Source organism: Anabrus simplex, chromosome 14 (assembly GCF_040414725.1).
Source record: "Anabrus simplex isolate iqAnaSimp1 chromosome 14, ASM4041472v1, whole genome shotgun sequence".
Classification (NCBI taxonomy): Eukaryota; Metazoa; Arthropoda; class Insecta; order Orthoptera; family Tettigoniidae; genus Anabrus; species Anabrus simplex.
The window spans coordinates 37,166,718-37,187,607 of record NC_090278.1 but is presented as its reverse complement, the minus strand read 5'-3'; the positions used below and the strand labels follow the sequence as shown (position 1 = coordinate 37,187,607).

The 20,890-nt window shown below is 37.7% G+C and overlaps 1 protein-coding gene across 1 annotated transcript in view; it reads left to right on the top strand.

The window, feature by feature from the left end:
• The window catches only part of Rim (Rab3 interacting molecule), a 738,199-nt gene that overhangs the window by 365,850 nt on the left and 351,459 nt on the right, over nt 1–20,890 (top strand). Inside the window, exons 9-11 of the mRNA XM_068230365.1 lie at nt 2,863–3,028; nt 10,843–10,932; nt 16,455–16,651. Of these exons, the coding sequence (XP_068086466.1) occupies nt 2,863–3,028; nt 10,843–10,932; nt 16,455–16,651 (453 nt within the window). The remainder of the gene's footprint in view (nt 1–2,862; nt 3,029–10,842; nt 10,933–16,454; nt 16,652–20,890) is intronic.

The following is a 20,890-nucleotide window of genomic DNA, read 5'->3' as shown; positions in this document are numbered from 1 at the left end:
AGTGTTGAATCCATACTTTTCGGGACTACGGGAACAATTTAAAACAAACTTGGTCACTTATGACTCATTATCAGGAGACAACGTGCGTGGAGGTATGACAACCCTAGCACACCTACGACGGGATGAGATGTAGAAATAATCGAAAATAGTGTTGAATCCATTCTTTTCGGGGTCGCTGAGATGAATAGTAACGCTCCAATTTTTTTAGAAGTCAAATTTCTGCCTCCTTTAGCATAGCGGTGAGAAAAAGTGAAAAACAAAATTTCGAAAATGACGGAGAGAATGGACGCATGTGTGTATACTGGACCTACTGTCTGGAGAAATATACCCTAGGGGTAAGAGACTCCTAGCCTCTAAAGTAGGGGAGGAATGTAAATATTAACCGAAAACGACCGAAATTTGGGTCTAATCCATAGTTTTCGGGGTCGCTGAGATGAACTGTAACACTCTGGATGCTGTTTAAGATAAAGCTCAGTCCTACTCGGCAGGCGGATGAGAACTGGCAAAAAATTGAAAACGTCCAAAGGGACACAGTTTAAGGATGTATGTGTGTATGTTTTAGCATATCTTTCAATCAAACTTGGTATACACATGACTTACTATATAGAAAACATTACTGTGGGGGTCAGATACACTTAGCCCCCGCTGGTGTTGGAGAATGAGAGGGGCTGACTTGCAAAAATAAGGAAAATAACCAATATTAATGTCGAAATCCATTGTTTATGTGTCGCTGATACAAACTGTGACGCTGTGGATAGCGTTTAAGTCCACGTTCAGCCTCCATCGAGGCAGGAGCTGAGAAGGGCTTAAAAGTAAATAGTATAAAATGACCGAGATTAGTGTCTACTCGAAAATTAAATACTCTAAAACTTGAAATCAGATACATCTAAATAACTATAAAACTACATGATAAGTCGTAAAATCAACATCTCAAAAATAATTCTATAAGCATTCACTTCACACTCAACTAACTGGTAATACAAATATTAAAGGTAAACATTCAAAAACTATCCGGGCAACGCCGGGTACTACAGCTAGTAAGTTGATAAAGAAGCAGCAATCCAGAAAGGAATGAGGCAAGGCTTGCAGTTTGTCCCCCCTGCTTTTCAATGTCTCTGTAGAACAGGCAGTAAAGGAAATCAAAGAGGAATTAGAAAATGGAATCACAATTCAAGGAGAGGAAATCAAAACCATCAGATTTACTGATGATATTGTTAGGCCATATCTTATCTCAGTCTGCAGATGTACAGAAATTGCTTAATGGTATGGACAGAATCTTGTGTAAGGAGTACAAGATGAAAATAAGTAAGTCCAAAACAAAAGTAATGGAGTGCAGTCGAATGCAGTCAAGTGATACAGTAAATATTAGATTAGGAAATTGAATTTTAAAGGAACTAGATGAATAATGTTACTTGTGTAGTAATATAACTAACAATGGCAGAATTAAGGAGGACATAAAATGTAGACTAACACAAGCAAGGAAGGCCTCTCTTAAGAAAAGAAATTTATTCATTTCGAGCATTGATACAGGAACTAGAAAGATGTTTCTGAAGACTTCTGTGTGGAAAGTGACATTGTATGGAAGTGAAACATGGACGATAACTAGCTCAGAAAGAAAGAGAATAGAAGCTTTTGAAATGAGGTGTTACAGAAGAATCCTGAAGGTGAGTTGGTTAGATCGCATCATGAATGAAGAGATACTGAATATAATTGGTGAGAGGAGATCGATTTGGCTAAATCTGACGAGAAGAAATAGAATGATACGACATGTCTTGAGACAGCCAGGACTTGTTCAGTTAGTTTTTGAGGAAAGTGTAGGCAGTAAGAACGGTGGGATTACATCAAGGTATGGATATGACAAGCAATAGGTACATATAAATGAAAAGGTTAGCACAGGACAGGGTTGCATGGAGGGCTGCATCAAACCAGTCTATGGACTGTGACTCATACAGCTAGAAATTAGATGTAACAGGCAGATAAGTGACAAGAATGACCACTGAAAGAAAATTATATAATTGGTTCACCTTATTCAATACACAAATGTGTCTTAAAAGAAACTAAGAAAAATCACACAGCGCGTACATGTGGACCAATTATATAATTTTTTTTACCCAAATTCGGAAGTCTTATATTGCAATGACTGCCAATACAAACAGGTGGGAATAATGGCAGGAGGGCATTTGCAATGAGAAAATAATGTTTAAGTTAGGAATGAACTCGATGGATATGTAATGACTCGGTCTTGATGACAGTGTGTGCTGAAAACCTGCCATGTTATACCTTGGATAGAAATAATTAGTTTTAATTGGAATTCATTGAAATGGACTTCTTTTATATCTGTACACTTTGAACAACAGAAAACATAAAAATCTATTGTAAAAGTAATAATTATCGTATGGCCTTAGCTGCCGATTAGATGCACATCAGTTTCTGCATTCCATTTTTATCTGCCATCTGGTATTTCAAGATTTACTGTCATCAAGTCTGCATTACCAGTGCATGTTATATTATATACACTCCCACGTCTCACTAATATATGAATTGACAACAGTGCAGGAGACTTGGTTTTGTGCATGCATGTCCAGCACAGAGTAAGTAAATTTGCAGATAAAATGCGTGGACCAGTGTTGTAAAAACCTCCAAGATCTTCTGAAAATTAAGGTTGTGCAGTTGTGAGCTTGCATTTGGAAGTTTGTGGGTTTAAACTGCAACACTGGCAGTCCTGAAGATGGTTTTTCATGGTTTCCCTTTTTCACACCAGGGTGCACTTTGGAAGTTCAATTACATTTCCTATTAGAAAATTATTCTCTGTAAGCAATTTAAATATTCTGTTTTCTAATATGTTTTCATATGTCTTTTCAGTGAAAAGTCAAAGAGGAGAACAAAGACTTTAGCCAACACCAATGACCCTAAGTGGAACCAGACATTCATTTACTCTTCTGTTCGGAGGGCAGACTTGAAACTTCGAATATTGGAGGTGACTGTGTGGGACTACGTTCGTTATGGGGCCAATGATTTCTTGGGAGAGGTATGTTTTTTAAAAATTGTATTCTCTGTATAATCATAAACGTGCATCTGGCATAAAAGAAGAAACTCTTATACTGCTCTGTTTTAAACATCTGAAATTTTAAAGAAAATAAATGTATGGTAGGTAGTTATTTGGAGAGTTCAGTGTATATTTTCATATTTAATAAACCATTAACCTACCAACCACAAGTAACAAACATGCCTTGAGGCATTGACCCTTACTATGTCTTTGAATTTTCTAAACAAACAAATAATTTATTAGGAATGTCAGTAGGGATACACATCCACATTTTATATGTTATATAACATCTTAGAATTTTATGATATCCAATTTCTACTACTATTTTACATTAAATATAATTTCATTCCTTTTCATAAAATTGAGACTATGTGCTCAAAAGCAGGAATACCCTTGTTTTAGCTGAATTGAGAAAAAAAACCTCATAACTGGTTAAAGTAAATTCGGTACAGAAAAATCAGACATATTGACTTTATTGAAGTATTTTGTTGCTTTTATTTGATTACCACAGGTCAAAAGTAAGCAAAAAGTATAGTGGCAATAAGTCTAGTTACAAAGCCAGGCTGACTGACTCAAATGGTTGAGGCGCTGACCTTCTGATCCCAACTTGGCAGGTTCGATCCTGGCTCAGTCCGGTGATATTTGAAGGGGCTCAAATATGTCAGCCTCGTGCTGATATATTTACTGGCAAGTAAAAGAACTCCTGTGGGACTAATTATTATTATTATTATTATTATTATTATTATTATTATTATTATTATTATTATTATTATTATTATTATTATTATTATTATTATTATTATCTAGTTATAAAGAGCTTGCAACAGATCTGTATACTGTAAACAAAATAAGAGTTTTGGCTGTACTTTGGTCAGAATATCTAAAAGTTGTTATTGTTATGTCGGTCATGTCCAGAATAAGAAGGAAATGCAATTCTTAAATTTTCATCTGTATGTATGTGCATCAAGAGAAAATGACTGAACTGAACTTAATGCAAATCTGTAGTTAAGATCAGGGGAGAAAGCACTACAATCTAGATGATAAATAATTTTATTCATGCTGGATGAAATAGTAATTTAGGTTAAGATCTAAAAATGAATTCTCACATCAGTAGTGTAGCCAGGATTGACCGATGGTGTGCACATGCATGTCATTATAAGGACAGTGATACAAGTAAATTAAGTTGATACTCAGATTGAAGTACTAGTACACAACAAAATCTTACATTAAAATACAGAACAAAAACAGTATGATGAAGGTGAATAGTTTTACAGCGAATGGTATGTTCAGAAATCTAAAAGCCAACTTAGAACATAGATTCAAGAAATCTGTTGGGTTTAGAATTATGTCTCTGTGAATGTTCAAAAGAGGCAACCCCTCAATTTAACTTTCACTTGTTTATTTCCTTTTGTAAAAATTTCATCACGGATTTCTAACCCCCAGTAACCACCCCTTGGCTATGCCCCTGTCTGAAATATCTCCGTTCATCACATTGATAAATGGTACATAACAAAACTTGCAGAAAATCAAATTTCCTATCTTATGCACAATACAAATTGAACCTAATTGAATACTAAGGGAAATATTTATAATTTTTGATTAATTTACAGCAGAATCTGTTTTAATGAAGAGAGGAGGAATAATAAATTCTGATCTTCCATGTCTCATACGTTTTTATCATAGTGGAAAGTTACCAGCGAGTAGACATCTGTATGATGTGCAGTCTGAGGAGGAGCTGAGCAGTTTGATATCTTTCTTCTTTTTCTTGTAATTTTCTAGACCATACATATTCTGATAACTACTGCTGCATGACACACTGGTCCATCATGCTGTTCGAGCTATGGAGGTGCTGATAGGAATGGGAAGTTTACAGTCACCAATTAGATTGCTGGTCTTGTTTACACGAACCACCTACATGGCCGACTTGTCGAAAATAGAATCAGTAGCTTGTCTTCTGTACAGTGGTCAAAGAGGCAGTGTTGCTAAATCTCCACATGGCTTAAGACAGGCTTGAGAGCACCAGTCGAGGAAATAAGCTTCTCTATGGGAGGCATTTGAACACGGACTTCCGTGCTGACAGGATAGCCCCATAGCAAGTACACCACTGTGACATCAGCTGGAACCCTTAGTGTGCTTGTGTTTGAAGCTGATTCCTCGGCATAGTTCTCAAGCTGCTCTTAAGCCGCATGCAGATGTAGCAACGTCATCTCGTGAAGGCCATTTGAATTAGCTCTCATTGTGATATGATCTCATTGGCTAGCTTCAGGAGCTGATAAAATAAAATCAGTGTGAGATATCGAATTACTGTTTTCAAATTATTTATCGGTTTGACCAACTCTCTAACGCTTATACACCCAGTTCACATTGTTTCTGACCACCCTGTATATTCATTGTAATGCCTGCCATGAAAACCTTATCATAGTCCATAACACCTAGCAGTTCTCATTCATCATTTTTATGTTGGTCCTGCTTTAATGGGACATTTTTCAGAGTACATCTGCTTCCATCTAGAACACTCAGGTCGTTTACTGACATTCGCCACATTGTGCCACTGGTGCTCATAAAAGCTGTGAGAGTGCTGTCATCATCATCATTACTCAAGCAAGCAAGCAAGCAAGATGGCGGAGAGCTCAGTCATAGTGTAAAGTGTGTGTCAAGGCTAACTCGTAAATCTGCAAGATAAACAGCAACTAAGTGCCATTCGCGACCTAATCTCCATAGTTTTAATAATCACCGTCCAATACTGACAAAAATCATGACGCTACGGGATCTAGTTCAAAAGGTATCGGCAATTGAAGATGCGATGCAGCATTTTCGCGCCCAACTCAAGAAGGCGACCAGCAGCGCCAACCGGGAGGAGAAACTACAGCGGCTGGAGGAGGAGCTCTGTGCGTTTCAAGAGAAAGTGTCTGGTGAACTGAAAGACATAAAAAACAATATTTTAAAAATAGAGGAAAAGCTGGACGAGCAAAGAGAACAGATGGACGAAGCGGAACAATACAGCCGCCGAAACTGTCTAATTTTGCATGGCGTCCCGGAAGCACCAGGTGAAAACGTGTACGCTAAAGTATTATCAACTATTAAAGAAAAACTGGATATCGAGCTTAATATGTCAGACATTGACCGTTGCCATCGACTAGGTGTTCCGATTCAACGGCTGATGTGGTTGCCACGGGTAAACGCCCACTGATTATTAAGTTCCTGCGGTACCAGGATCGTGACCGCATTTGGAGAGCTAAACGTCGGCTAAAAGGCACGCACCTTCTCCTGACGGAATCGCTCACGGATACCAGGAAAAACATTTTAAATCGTGCACGAGATCACTTTGGCTTAAATCGTGTCTGGAGCCAGGACGATCGCATTGTGCTATGTGACAATGGACGAAAGGTGTTAATTACTACAATGGTACAACTTGTTAGTTTAATGTAAAACACGAGTGAGCATTGATACGGACTCATTACTGAGATGGCATTAATGGATAATGTTGTAGTTTTAAGTAAATGTGCGTGTATGTGTGTGAGTGAATGTGATTGTGCCCCTGGAAGTACTTGCGGTGAGAACAAGGTGAGTAAGCAGAAGTCTTTTCTAGATAATGGCTAGTCACAATACAAGTGCTATTTCTACCGATTGTGGTGACCTTGATGTCAGTGACCCGCTCCCACCCCCTTCCCAGTCGCCCCCTTCACCCTACCCTTCAACAACGTCAGTGGGAAACATTCTCAGGGAAAGTCTTTCAAGATATCGGCGAGCCCTACAGTGTTGTCATATTAACGCGCAATCGTTAATGGCTCACATTGACGAAATACAGTCCCTCTTTCATGATAGTAATACCTTGCACTGCATATGTGTAACTGAGACTTGGTTACAACCCTCACTAAACTCAGGCCTGGTTGAATTAAATAACATGACTTTACACCGTCTAGACCGAAGAAAACGTATAGGGGGAGGGTGTGCTATATACTGTCGTAATGACCTCAAAAGTAAAATAGTGGCTACTTCAGACCAGACAATTCCCAGTCGACCTGAGTTTATGTTTATAGAAGTTTTGGCTAACAATCAAAAAGTACTGATCGGAGTAGTTTATAAACCCCCAGACGTAAGACATATATCGGACCTTGAAATTTGCTTAGCCAAGTTAATTCCACTGTACGAAAATATAATTATACTTGGAGATTTTAATACAAATCTGCTGACTGCGACAAACGACTCATTGCATTTACAAAATATGTTCTTTAGCTTAGACCTGAACATCCTACCTCTAAATGCTACTAACCATCTACATACAGTAAACCGGACGACTCATTACTTTGATTGACTTGATCATAACTAACAATACTCAGAAAGTTTTAAATCACGGACAGCTTGCAGTGCCAGGTATTTCTACCCATGATCTAATATATGTCTGCTATTCATTAAAGATGCCAAAATATGAAACTAAATATATAACACGCAGGGATATAAAAAATCTGGACAAGGAAAGAATACGACACGAAGCATATTATCTGCCGTGGAACGATATTTTACACATGGATGATATTGACGTAAAAATAAATAAACTATCTGATCTGGTGTTAGAACTGTATGACAGATTTGCTCCCAAGAAAGAGATCCGGGTGACTCGACCACCTTCTCCGTGGTTGACTAGTGAGATTAAATCCGAAATGGTAAAGCGTGACTCATGGTACAGAAGGTTTAAACGAACGGGTAATGCTAATGACTTTGAAAATTACCGCGTTCTCCGCAACAGGGTTAAACAGTTAATCAGAAACAGTAAATATAAACACATATGTCAAGCATCGAAATGCAAGAACTCGACAGAAATATGGAAACAATTACGAACGATGGGTATAGGTTGAAAGTTACTAAAGCAGGCGCCGAATGTATCCCTTGATGACTTAAATGTACACTTCACGTCGGCTGAATCCACTGTAAGAGCAAATAATAATAATAATAATAATAATAATAATAATAATAATAATAATAATAATAATAATAATAATAATAATAATAATTTTTATAACAATAATAATAATAATAATATTCATTTTATGCCAATTCAAGATACATTTGTGTTTAAAGAGGTTGGTATAAATGACGTAAAACGAGTTATGTATTCTCTCAGATCAAATGCTGCTGGACACGATGGCATACCTCTGTCTTTCTACAAATACATCATTGGCGCCATTCTGCCGATCGTAACACACATTATTAACTACTGTTTAACCCAAGGAATTTTCCCTACGGCGTGGAAGGATGCCCTTGTCATCCCAATCCCAAAAAAGGATGGACCCAGTATTCCTTCAGATTACCGACCAGTTTCTATCCTACCACCCTTGTCCAAAGTGCTGGAACGCCTGGTACATGAACAAATCCTTACGTACTTACATAAATATGCTTTACTCGACTCTTACCAATCAGGCTTTAAGAAAAAACATAGTACCATGACAGCTCTGCTGAAAGTGACAGATGACATTAGATATGCAATGGACAACAAACAAGTGACAGTACTTACTCTTTTAGATTTCAGTAGCGCATTTGATACTGTTGATCCTAGGTTGCTTCTTTCCAAATTACAGTCCTTAAACTTTAGCCAGAAAGTGCTGGAATTTTTCTATTCTTACCTCACAAACCGCCGGCAGTGTGTGGTTGCAAATAATAATAAATCAACGTGGCGAACAAAAAATATTGGTGTTCCACAAGGGTCAGTCCTAGGCCCTCTCCTATTCACTTTATATATAAATGATATCACCAGATCAATTAAGCACTGCAAGTACCATCTTTATGCTGATGATCTGCAAATTTATTACCACACTAGAACTAATAATATACAACAAGCAATATGTAATGTAAACGCTGACCTTGAGCAAATTAATAGCTATGCAATTAAAAACAACCTTAAATGAAACCCCCATAAAACGCAAGCCATTATCATCGGTACATTAAAGAATCTTCACATTTTAAAACAAAATTGCATTCCTCCCGTAACTTTAAATAATACTGTTATACCTTATTGTGAATCAGTTTCTAACCTTAGTGTTATTATAACGGAAACTCTAAACTGGACAGCGCAAGTTAAGAATATCTGCAAAAAGGTTTATTGTGGCTTGCACCCCTTAAAACGTTTCAGAAATGTATTCCCTCGATCACTAAAAATTCAACTTGTTCGGTCATTATTATTTCCCATTTTTGACTACTGTGATGTAATTCTTACGGATATAACAAAAGAATTAAGCTTGAAACTACAACACACTCAAAATGCTTGTCTTAGATATGCTATGGATTTACGGTATGACGCTCGAGTTTCTCCTTACTATAAACAATTATCTTGGTTACGACTACATGACAGACGTAAACTACATGCAAATACTCTTGTGTACCAGGTACTTTTGGAAGACATCCCTGCTTATCTCTCCAGCAATTTTCGTCACCTTGGTTCTTTACATCCTCATGATACTCCCTCAGTGTCCCTCCTAGAAATACCTGTCCACCGAACAACCACATACCATCGATCATTTACTATCACCGCTTCGGGATGGTGGAATGCTCTTCCCAAAGACATCAAGGATGCTGCATCAAAAAGTATATTTAAAACCTCCTACCAGCAGTTCCTCGTTAAGTGCTTCCAGCAAGGTACAGTACCTGTATGAGTGGAACGAGTGATTGTGTGTGAAAATGATATATTATTGCACAATAAATTAAATATTGGTTTAATATGATTATGGAATAATAACAATATGTGTGTGGTTAAGTGTAAGAAAGGGCCAAGAGCCCTAACTTTGCCACAGAAAATAAAGGCTTTATCTATCTATCTATCTATCTATCTATCTAACTCATTTTGCTCATTGCTGAGCATCAAGACCTTATAACTCTATCATTTCTGTGTTGCAACCTTGACGAGATGCCTCCATCGAGAGTGGTTTCCAGCTTTCCTGAAGAGGTAGGCCGGTGATCATCTTCATCTGATCTAACAATCTGACTGCTGCTCTTCCTCATGGTCTACTGCTTTCAACTTTGCCTTGCAAAATGGTCTTTTTCAAGTTCTCTTCTGAAAATGTGGCTAAGGAACTGTAGGTAACACTCACTCTCTTGATGCTCAGTTCATCAGTAATGGAAACATTAGTTCTTCTTTCGTTTCCATCCAGGGAACATTCTCCGCCAACACCACATCTCAAAGGCATCTGTTTGATTTTTGTCTCTAGCATTCACGGTCTCTCAGCCGTGCAAAAGGACTGAGAACACTAGTGATTCCACCCAGCACATATTCATAGCTTTTGATAGTAGTTTAACCATTACAACATGACCTAGGACAGTACATCTTTTGATCTCTTTTTCATAGCTTCCTGTATCATTGATGACTGACCCTAAGTATATGAATTCCGTTACTATCTCCAGGTTCTTTAGACATCCTTTAAATTGGATTTGATCTTGCTGTTCAACTAACATTAGTTTGGTCTTTTTCATGTTTATCTATAGACCATAGTGAAGGCTTAATATTCTTCACTCTTGTAAACAAGTCGGTGAGTTCCTCTTCACTTCTTGCGATGAGGGAAGTGTCATCTACAAAGTGCAGGTTGCTAATTTTTGTGTTGCCAATCCATATTCCACCATTCCAGCCATCAAGAGCTCTCTTGAAGACATACTCTCCATAGACGCTGTAGTGTGTGTGAATTGGCCCAGTCTCGCAGTCTGTCTGGTGACAGTCAGTTGTATCATGGGAATGTATATTTGCAAAAAAATCACAATTAAAGAATTGTAAGGTTATCTCTACAATCAACTTTTCTTTTCTCTTTGTCCAGGTGGTAATAGAACTGAATGTTGCACCGTTAGACGAAGAACCAGAATGGTACTACCTAAGTGCTCACGAAGAGATCATGCCAACACATGGGGTAAGTATAGAAATAAATTATGAATTGTTTCATTCTACACTGCCAGACAAAAAGTAAGTTAAGAAAAATTAAGTTTCTGAACTGTATTTTAAAATTATGTTTGTTAGAATTTAATTTTTATTACCTTTTCCATTCATATATTTAAACATTTACTAAAAACAGCTTTGTTCAGCCTGTCTGGTCATTCTACTGGACTGATTTGCTTAATTTTTTAAAAATTCTTTCTGGAATTACCCACCAGCGAATTATTAGACATTGATAGATCTCTAAGATCAGTCAACTTTGAGTAATCCTAAAAGAAAATCACTAAATGACTATTCCAATAATTGCACGTGAAGGCTTACCCTAGGCCGCAATACATTCTGTACTTAGCAGGTTGCTAAGCGACTTACACTTTCATTAACATTCTGATATGTGATTTTCATCCTTAGTAATGTGATTGCACGTAGCCACGTTTGATTACTACCTGTGAAGCCAGAGACTATATGCTTCCTCATTTGATGGAAGAATACTATTCTCTGCTAGATATTCTTTGATTCTCAGACTTTCTCCAGCTTCTAAATATACCGTAAAGTGGGGTAACTTCGGCCATACAGGGAAACTTCGGCCACTGACGAATAGCAACACTTATTTTCTCCAGCCTCCTATACTGGAAATGATGAACCAATTGCAACAACTAAAATGCACATACAATAGAATGCTCTGTCAACACTTGGTAGTCCAAATAACATTGGCGGGCTCATTTTTGAGTCAATCAATTTTTTTTGCAGCCCCGACTATTGTCTTGTCTGGTAACAGCAGAAAACAAACTGTTCTCTAGCCCCAGCATTCGATTCTCCATTCCAGTGGTTTATGGGGTCAAAATGTAAGTTTGTCTGGTAACTGATCAACACAATTTGATGCATTTTAATCAAATAGGTTTTTCAGGGAATAGTTTTGTGATAAAAGTTATCCTCTTCCCGGGTAACTTCAGCCATGGCAAGAACGTACAGGAAAACATTACTCGGCTGCGGATATTGTAATTACAATCTTATTTACTTCAAGAACGCTTTAGAAGAGATTAATACAGGCACAATAACAATAAACGGGGAAAAATAAATAAATAGACGGATATCAGTTGACATGGACAATACACATTTAAGAACTTGATGCTGGCCCAGATATTTTCTAATTTAGAAGACGGTGTATTATGAGAACAGTCTACAAGATTGCTTCTTTTCCAACTGCCTTTTCTCTCTATACAATTGGACTTTATGATTTCCGTACCTTTTATTTATTTATTTATTTATTATATTATATTATATTATATTATATTATATTATATTATATTATATTATATTATATTATATTATATTATATTATATTATATTATATTATATTATATTATATTATATTATATTATATTATATTATATTATATTATATTATATTATATTTTGTACCATTACAAATATTTACACAATGCAACATGTAATTTGTAATATCATACAATGCTTGTATGCTTAGGCTAAATAAAATAGTTTCTCTTTGGGGAAAAAGTGAATTTGATCACTAGACATCTTTCTCAGCATAAATCGTTTTAATTTGTTTGTGATTGTTGATACAGGGCATTTTGCAGGTTTTTAAAAAACATTCACGGTGGCCGAAGTAACACTACATCGAAGAAAACTTTGTTTCTTGATTTGTTTTTGTGGCGGCCGAAGTTACCCCAAAACTCGGGGTTACTCCAGCCACTCTTTCGATAATCATTATTCATTACTGAATTACGATGAGAATTATGTTCAAATTTAAAAATGAAGAACAAACATGGCAGAATTTATATTATATTTTTCAGAAAATTAGAGGGAATATTTCACATTTTATTTTTAAAAATATACAAAAAAGTGGCCGAAGTTACCCCGTTTTACGGTACTCAACAGTTGGCAGAACGTTCCTAATAACTTACATGCTTCTAAGAGAAAACAGTTGACATATACACAGACGGGAAGGTTTCAAGTCGACTAGCCCTATGCATGTCCATTAATAAAGCGCAGGGACAAACTTTTGAAAAAGTGGGTGTCTACTTATCCAAAACAGTATTCATTCATACCAATAATTGTATGTTGCACTATCATTTGAAAACGTATAAGATCCAGATACGCATGAATGGTCGAAGCACGATGAATGTTGTATGGAATTAAGTTTTATAAACTACATTTTGAATGAATCAGTTATTGTGTACCAGTATTAATGTTCATAAAACTGTTTAAAAGGGCAGGCAAAACAGTACGACTATGAGAGACAAGTTATCTGACCTATTTATAACAAATGCTGCGGAGAAGCGCGGATCCACTAGTTTATTATAATTTATGTTCGGCTCTTTGGGTTGAATAGTCAGCATCGATGCCTTCAGTTTAGAGGGTTCTGGATTAGATTCCTGGTTGGGTCAGGGATTTTAAGACCTCCTTCCTGGTTATGACGTGGGGAGTGGGTATTAGTGCTTGTCCCAACACATACCTCTTCATATTCACACAATACAACCATCACAGAAACATGCAATAGTGAATACATCCTCCCACACAGGGTTGGCATCAGGAAAGGTATTTGGCCATAAAACAGGGCAAATTTCCTTGACCCCAGTGGTGGGAAAAGCAGTGAAAGAAGATGATGATTTATTATAACTTATAATTTAAGTTTGTGTTTATAACATTCATGTTCTTTAAAAACATCCAAGTGTTATGCTTCTTTGGCTGGGTGGCTAGCAAAACTGGAAACCTTGAAAATTGAGAAAAATCCTGGAATTTCAAAAAGAAGTGAAAGAAACAGGGGGATTTTGAATTTACATAAAAGTCTGGGAATCGATCATCATTGATCTACATCTAGGGCTGTTGCCTTAGTGATAGATTCCCTATCAGTTTTTTACCTTGTCTTTCCTTGTATGATTTCAAAGAACGTGGAAATTTATTAAACATTTCCCTTGATAAATTATTCCAATCCCTAATTCCTCTATCGTTTGCTCCAATTTGTCCGTTTGAATTCCTACTTTATTTTCTTCTTATGATATTTTCTGCCCTTAGAAGCTCCACTCAAGTTTATTTGTCTACAAATGTTGATTTTTACAAACTCAGTAATACCATTTAAGAATACGAAAATAGAATATCAATATCTTTAACAGATTAGATGTTACTTCGGTGTAAAATCTTAGTTGAATAACTCTGTATATTATTCATTTATTGATATATTTATTCAGTTATAGTTTTGTTTTTAAATACATGAACATTAGACACAAGGTAGCATCAAATTTCATTTCATTTATATAAATACTTATATTTTTCCTTATTTATTCCATTTTTATATTTCAATTAATTAATCAATTGACATCAAGCTCCTTTGTGAATGGTCAACACTGAAGTCTTCAGTTCAGAGGATCCCGGGTTCGATACAGCCAGGTCCAGGTTTTTAGTGGCATGTGGCTTGTGGATTGGGAATAACATTACAAAAAAAAAAAAAGAGAGAGGAATTTAATTAATCTATTTGTTTATTAATATTCAGTTTAAAATATAAAAGTTATGATAATCTTATGTACTGTAAATTTGTATAAATCTTTACCAATATTTAATAATAGCTTTTACAATAACTGAATAAAAGAAAATAACTTGTACAGTAAAACGTGCTCAGACTTGAATAAAGCAGAAACTTGTCCACTACAGAATATTTTCTCGATCCTGGCGAAGTTTACAACATTATAATGTTCTTAATTTTGTATAATGTAGAATCTCCTCAATGTGGTAATGGAAACGAAAGATGAAAGAATTCTTTAAAATCTATGTGTACAATGCAGAAACTGATGTATTCCTACATACAATATTTGTGCATTTCTGGTGTTGGTATGATCAATGTCATTGTTGGACAAACTGGCACACATGTATGGATGGTGGAATGAATTAAGTGCTTGAAAACGCTTCGGCAATATCCAACTTATGTCAAGCAAGAAACATTCTGTACAAGGCAGAAAACGTCATAAGTGATAAACAACTTATGACACACCACATTTTTGAATGAGCTTACAGTCCTTCTAGCAGCAAGAGAGGCCGAGAAAGAGGAGAAGATGAGAAGAAGATGGAGATCAAAACAAGATCTGAACCCACAAAATGATTAGAAAGAAGAGGAAACAAGTTTCTTTGTTTGATCTGTGAAAGAAAGCTTAATGTTGTGAAGTACTGTATAGAGTTTTATGATGGAAATATGTTTAAGGAACGTATATCCAGTGTTCTGAAATAGTATAATACAGTGTTGTGATTGTGCCGAAATGATATACTGTGTATCATTCTGTATGTAATCATAAAGCGCAATAATAATAATAATAATAATAATAATAATAATAATAATAATACCGGGTGAGATGGCTGTGCAGTTAGGGGCGCGTAGGTGTGAGCTTGCATCCAGGAGATAGTGGGTTCAAACCTCACTGTCGGCAGCCCTGAAGATGGTTTTCCTTGGTTTCCCATTTTCACACCAGGCAAATGCGGGGGATGTACCTTAATTAAGGCCACGGCCGTTTCCTTCCCACTCCTAGGCCTTTCCTATCCCATCATCGCCATAAGACCTATCTGTGTCGGAGTGACGTAAAACAAATAATAATACTTTTTTTTTTAAATTTCGTGTGGCTATTTCTAGCCAAGTGCAGCACTTGTAAGGCAGACCCTCCGATGAGGGTGGGCGGCATCTGCCATGTGTAGGTAACTGCATGTTATTGTGGTGGAGGATAGTGTTATGTGTGGTGTGTGAGTTGCAGGGATGTTGGGGACAGCACAAACTCCCAGCCTCCGGGCCATTGGAATTAACCAATGAAGGTTAAAATCCCCGACCCGGCTGGGAATCGAACCCGGGACCCTCTGAACTGAAGGCCAGTACGCTGACCATTCAGCCAACGAGTCGGACATAATAATAATAATAATAATAATAATAATAATAATAATAATAATAATAATAATAATAATAATAATCATAAAAGTCAGTGTACTACAGTACTACATACATCAGTCTGGATAGCCAAGCGTCATGTGTTGCAGATACAGGTAAGCTGTAAACAATATTAAAAATTACTGTTTTAAATCAACAAAAAAAAACAACTGGTGTTTGTGTAATGCGGAAACTTGTCTAATTTGGAAATTCTTTTTTTTTTTTTTTTTTTTTTGGTTCCCTGCGATTTTGCTTTGAGCGAGTTTTACTGTATAATTATTTCTTACACTAGTTTATATAATTTTATGTTTTTAAATTTCCTTTATGATAAAAATTAAGTCCTGTACTTTACAGCGTCTTAACTTCAACATTATAATTATGCATTTACCATGAGGATGCAGGGATGTAACTGGGAAGGAAACTTGAAAAATTTATGTTTACAACCTGGAAAACTGGGGGGAAAACCTTGAAATTGGAAAGGTCAAATTGCTAACCACCCTTTAGTAGACAAAGTATATTTCTTCCTGCACAACAAAGATTTATGTGACATTAAGTAACATGCTCTGTTTTATTATTTTAAAGCGTCGGGATATAGAGCCTACCGACATGGACATGGCTCTTACCCCGACTGACCATCTGTCTCCGCCCAGTACTACTTCACGTCTCTCCGACTCGGACACATCCGAGTGTGATCTGGAAGACCCATTGGGTGGTGTTGGTGCTCGTGATAGACGGGTGGCAGACGGAGCGTCCATCAGTAGTGTTGGCAGCTCATCCAGGTGAGTAAAGTCTTAAATGACTTCCACAGTCTACGATATTTATTATTTGCAACCCTGGCCAGACATAAATTGTTCATGCAGATGTGATATGGGCTTTTGGGCTTATGCTGTGTCAAGAAAACCAGGTGAAACTCTTTACGTATCACAGAGAACATTGCTCCGGGTCTTCAGAAGAAAATCTCGACTGTTCCCGAGGAAGTCTTCTACAATAATGAGGGTTTGAATTTAAGATTGTTTTTCTTTTCATTCTTCAGCTCTATTCAATTCTGTCCTGGTGTCTTTCATTGCATTTTATTTTATTAGTTTCTGTTTATTTCTTCTACCACACTTGTCCTGGATTCGTCTGATCTCCTCTCTGTTACTTCTCACACTGGTGTGATGAACATCTTAATCGGAGCTTAATGTTGTCGCCAGCACCCACTTGGAGCGCTGTGCCAGCATATAGCGAGCCACCTGGTGACAAACGAGCGTACCACTACAGTTCTCCAACGGTGAAATATTCTTAAATTCAAACCCTTTATTATTGTAGAAGACTTACTCATGGACAGTCGAGATTTTCTTCTGAAGACACGGAGCAAATTTCTCTATGAAACATAAAGGGCCGATTGCAGAAACGATGACTAGTTTTAAGCTTAAGACATCGTCTACCTAAACAACATCTAAATCGAGCATGATCTTCCATTGCATAAACAATGTTCAGTCGCTGTTTAACAAGACATCGCTTAAAGTTTCAATTTTGGTTTGAAAATGGAGACAAAAGTATCTATCATGCAACTCTTTGCTTGTCGCAACCAATGAAATTCATAGGTGTGCGCACCGAATGCCAGTCAACTTTTTGTCTTCCTACACATTACTCAAATATGGCTGAGCATGATGACTTGCCCACAGATAAGAGTATCGCTTGAGGTGAAAATTAATTCTCTTTATATTATCGACCCTAAAGCGACACGCCCCCGTACGGGGAAGTGTAGCTTTCATTATAGCGTTGTTACAGTGAGTGTAATCTACTCATAAATATGGTAGCTTCGACGAAGGGAAGCTGAAGCAATAGTAATGTGTAACCGAGTATGTTGTACGGGCCATTCTGGAGATCATAGGTTCGAAACACATCGTCGGCAGCCGTGAAGATTGTTTTCTCTAGTTTCCCTATTTTTACACCAGGCAAATACTAGGGCTGTTATTGTGGCCACGGCTTTTCTTCCCCAGTCCTCTTTAAACAATAATCACCACTTGCCTTTTCCTATTTGATTGCCGAAAACTTACACGATTATATATATATATATATATATAAACATACAACCTACTTTTTAGTTTTCACTATTCTATGTGTTTACTTGGCAGTAAATATAATCCCTCCCAGTTAATGTATGTGACAGCCCTCTGACAATCAGGACACGTAATTCTGATATGTATGTAGTTGAAGTGACCTATAATTCCATGTAAATTACCACATGTATATAATAAAATATATCGGTTGCCAAGAATTGTATTCAAGTTGACAGTTACCGGACTGTCACTTTGTCAGTCTCAAGAAACAAGTCTCTCAAAAAGCAAAAGCTTATTTTAAGATCTATCTCTCCGTACATGTCAAACGAATTGCTGCGATTTAGCGGCGGGTGACCCACAGAGAGGCCGTCGGACTAACCTTTCTTCCCAGAATCATCTCAACATGATAATAGGGTTGGGCCCTATGTCCCTGTTTCGGCACAAGGTGCCGGTGCACAGTTATGTTCAGCTGTTCCAGAACACCGAGTGTCAATTGTTCCGAAACATTCTCAAGCGAGCCGGAGACACTGACTTGCTGTCCCAACAGAAGCACCACTATGCACTGCCCTTCGCCTACTAGCTGAACTGTGCAGCGGGCGCACGGGACGCGGGACTGTAACTGCGCAGTGTAGAGAGAAATTCGAGAGGCAACATTACATGCTCCGCGCCAGTGGGAACTGGGAGTGTGCCTGTACGGAACGTGCTGTGTGGTGTGTGCCTGTGTGTAGTTATGGCCATGTCCAGCATAAAGCTGCAGGGAACGTGAACGAACAGTCGGAACACTGAAATTCGCGCCCAATAATCACGTTAAAGGCTGCTTTTAGGTAAAGATATTTCCGGACAATATAAAATACACATAACACGGTTACAATGGCAGTGCAGGTGTTTAAAAGTAACCAATTCAAGAATACTTTTACCAGTTGAATGTATTGGCCTGTATTGTGAGTAATTAATATCTCGAAAATATCCCTCAACACTTTCTCGGGGATTGACGTTAAACATTAATTTGGACTTTAAGGCAACTTTTAAGCCCAAGAAAAATATGGGTCGTCGCTTTGGAATTAAAAATATAACTGGATGAATACATTATTGTACTTTCGTGCTGTTAGGCCGGGCGCACATTGAGAAGCAGTTGGCCGCAGAACAGGGAAGAGCAGAGCAGAACAGCGCAAAGCTTACGAAATTGCGAAGTGGATGTGAGCGCACATTGCCACGCAGGGTCTCGTCAGTTTTCAGAAATAACATGTTTTCTTTAGACTCTGTGATACTGGGGCATCCAGTATAAAGAGGCTCTTTTTTTTCTTTTTCTTCAAGCATTCGCGATTTTTCTCATTTTGTTACTCAATTTCCCTTGTGCTCATGGCAACGCGTTATTCAGCTTAAGACAATCGCAATAAAAACAACCACCTTCGCCAGTTTACAAGACTGAACAATATTTCTATGTTACCGATGTTCGACGTTCATATGGACTAAGCAAAGAATTTAATTCATGATTATTTTTTTATATTTTTTACGTCGCACCGACACAGATAGGTCTTATGGCAACGATGGAATAGGAATGGGAAGGAAGCGACCGAGGCCTTAATTAAGGTACAGCCACCCCTAGCATTAGCCTGGTGTAAAAATGGGAAACCACGGAAAACTATCTTCACGGTTGCCGACAGTGGGGTTCGAACCCCCTATCTCCTGAATGCAAGCTCATAGCAAGGCGATCCTAACCGCACGACCAACTTGCATGGTAAATTCGTTAATAGGATCACAGTGGGGGAGAGGGAAAAATATGTATTTACAAATGTACTGCTAGATTTTCATCTAGTTGTCACAAGACATAAGATACTAAAATCAATCAACATTGACAATCTGTTGTGAACGCGTTTGCATTTATATTTGACAAGACATGATAAATGATTTTCCGTATTTATCTCTTCACATAAATGTGATGATGGATGACGGCGACGGAGTCGGCGGTGATGCTCTCCATAATCAGCATTAGATCTTTGTCTTAAATTCTATATGTTGCGAGAACTTGGGTCACAGATTGTTTCATAGATATATGAGTATTTCTTTTGTTTGCTGTTTGTTTAACGTCGCACTAACATATCGAAGATTTTCGGCGACGGAAGAAGGGTGGAAGATTGGGAAGGTAGCGGGCGTAACCTTAATTAAGGTACAGCCCCAGCATTTGCCTACTGTGAAAATAGGAAACCACGGAAAACCATCTTCAGGGCTGCCGACAGTGGGGCTCGAACCCACTATCTCCCGAATGCAAGCTCACAGAGGCGCGACCCTAACCGCACGGCCACTTGCTCGGTGGATTACATGTTAGGCCTTTCTCTAAGCTACCTTGTTACGCAGCGTGAATAAAATTATTTATAGCCTAGACTGTAGTGCCTCATTCCCCGAATTCACATACCGATTTTCATTAAATTCTGTTCAGCCATTTTCTCACGAACATACATACATACATACATACATACATACATACTGCATTGCAGTCCACATGATTCACATAGTACCTACAAAACATGGTGAGACTGAATGGCTGTGGTAATTTTCTCCTCCATTTCTTAACTAACTGCGTGACACGTGCGCAGGAAACTGTATTTCAAAGACTGCGCGTGGTAGGCGGAAGTTGGTGCAGAACCGGCCTGCTCTGCTCTGTCCTGCCCTGTCTGTCAACTTGCGATGGTGCAATGATTTGTGTGGATTACAAAAATCTGTTCTGCGCTGCACTGCTTTAGCTGCTTCGCCTGCGTCCCAATGTGCGCCCCGCCTTATGCTCTCTGCACTTCGAATTCCTTCCCTCTCAACTTCCATTTACTTTCTTCAATATCTCGAAAATTTCCCTCAACACTTTCTCGGGGATTGATGTTAAAAATTAATTTGGACTTTAAGGAAACTTTTAAGCCTGAGAAAAACACGGGTCATCGCTTTGGAATTAAAGATATAACTGGATGAAAAAATGTTGACACT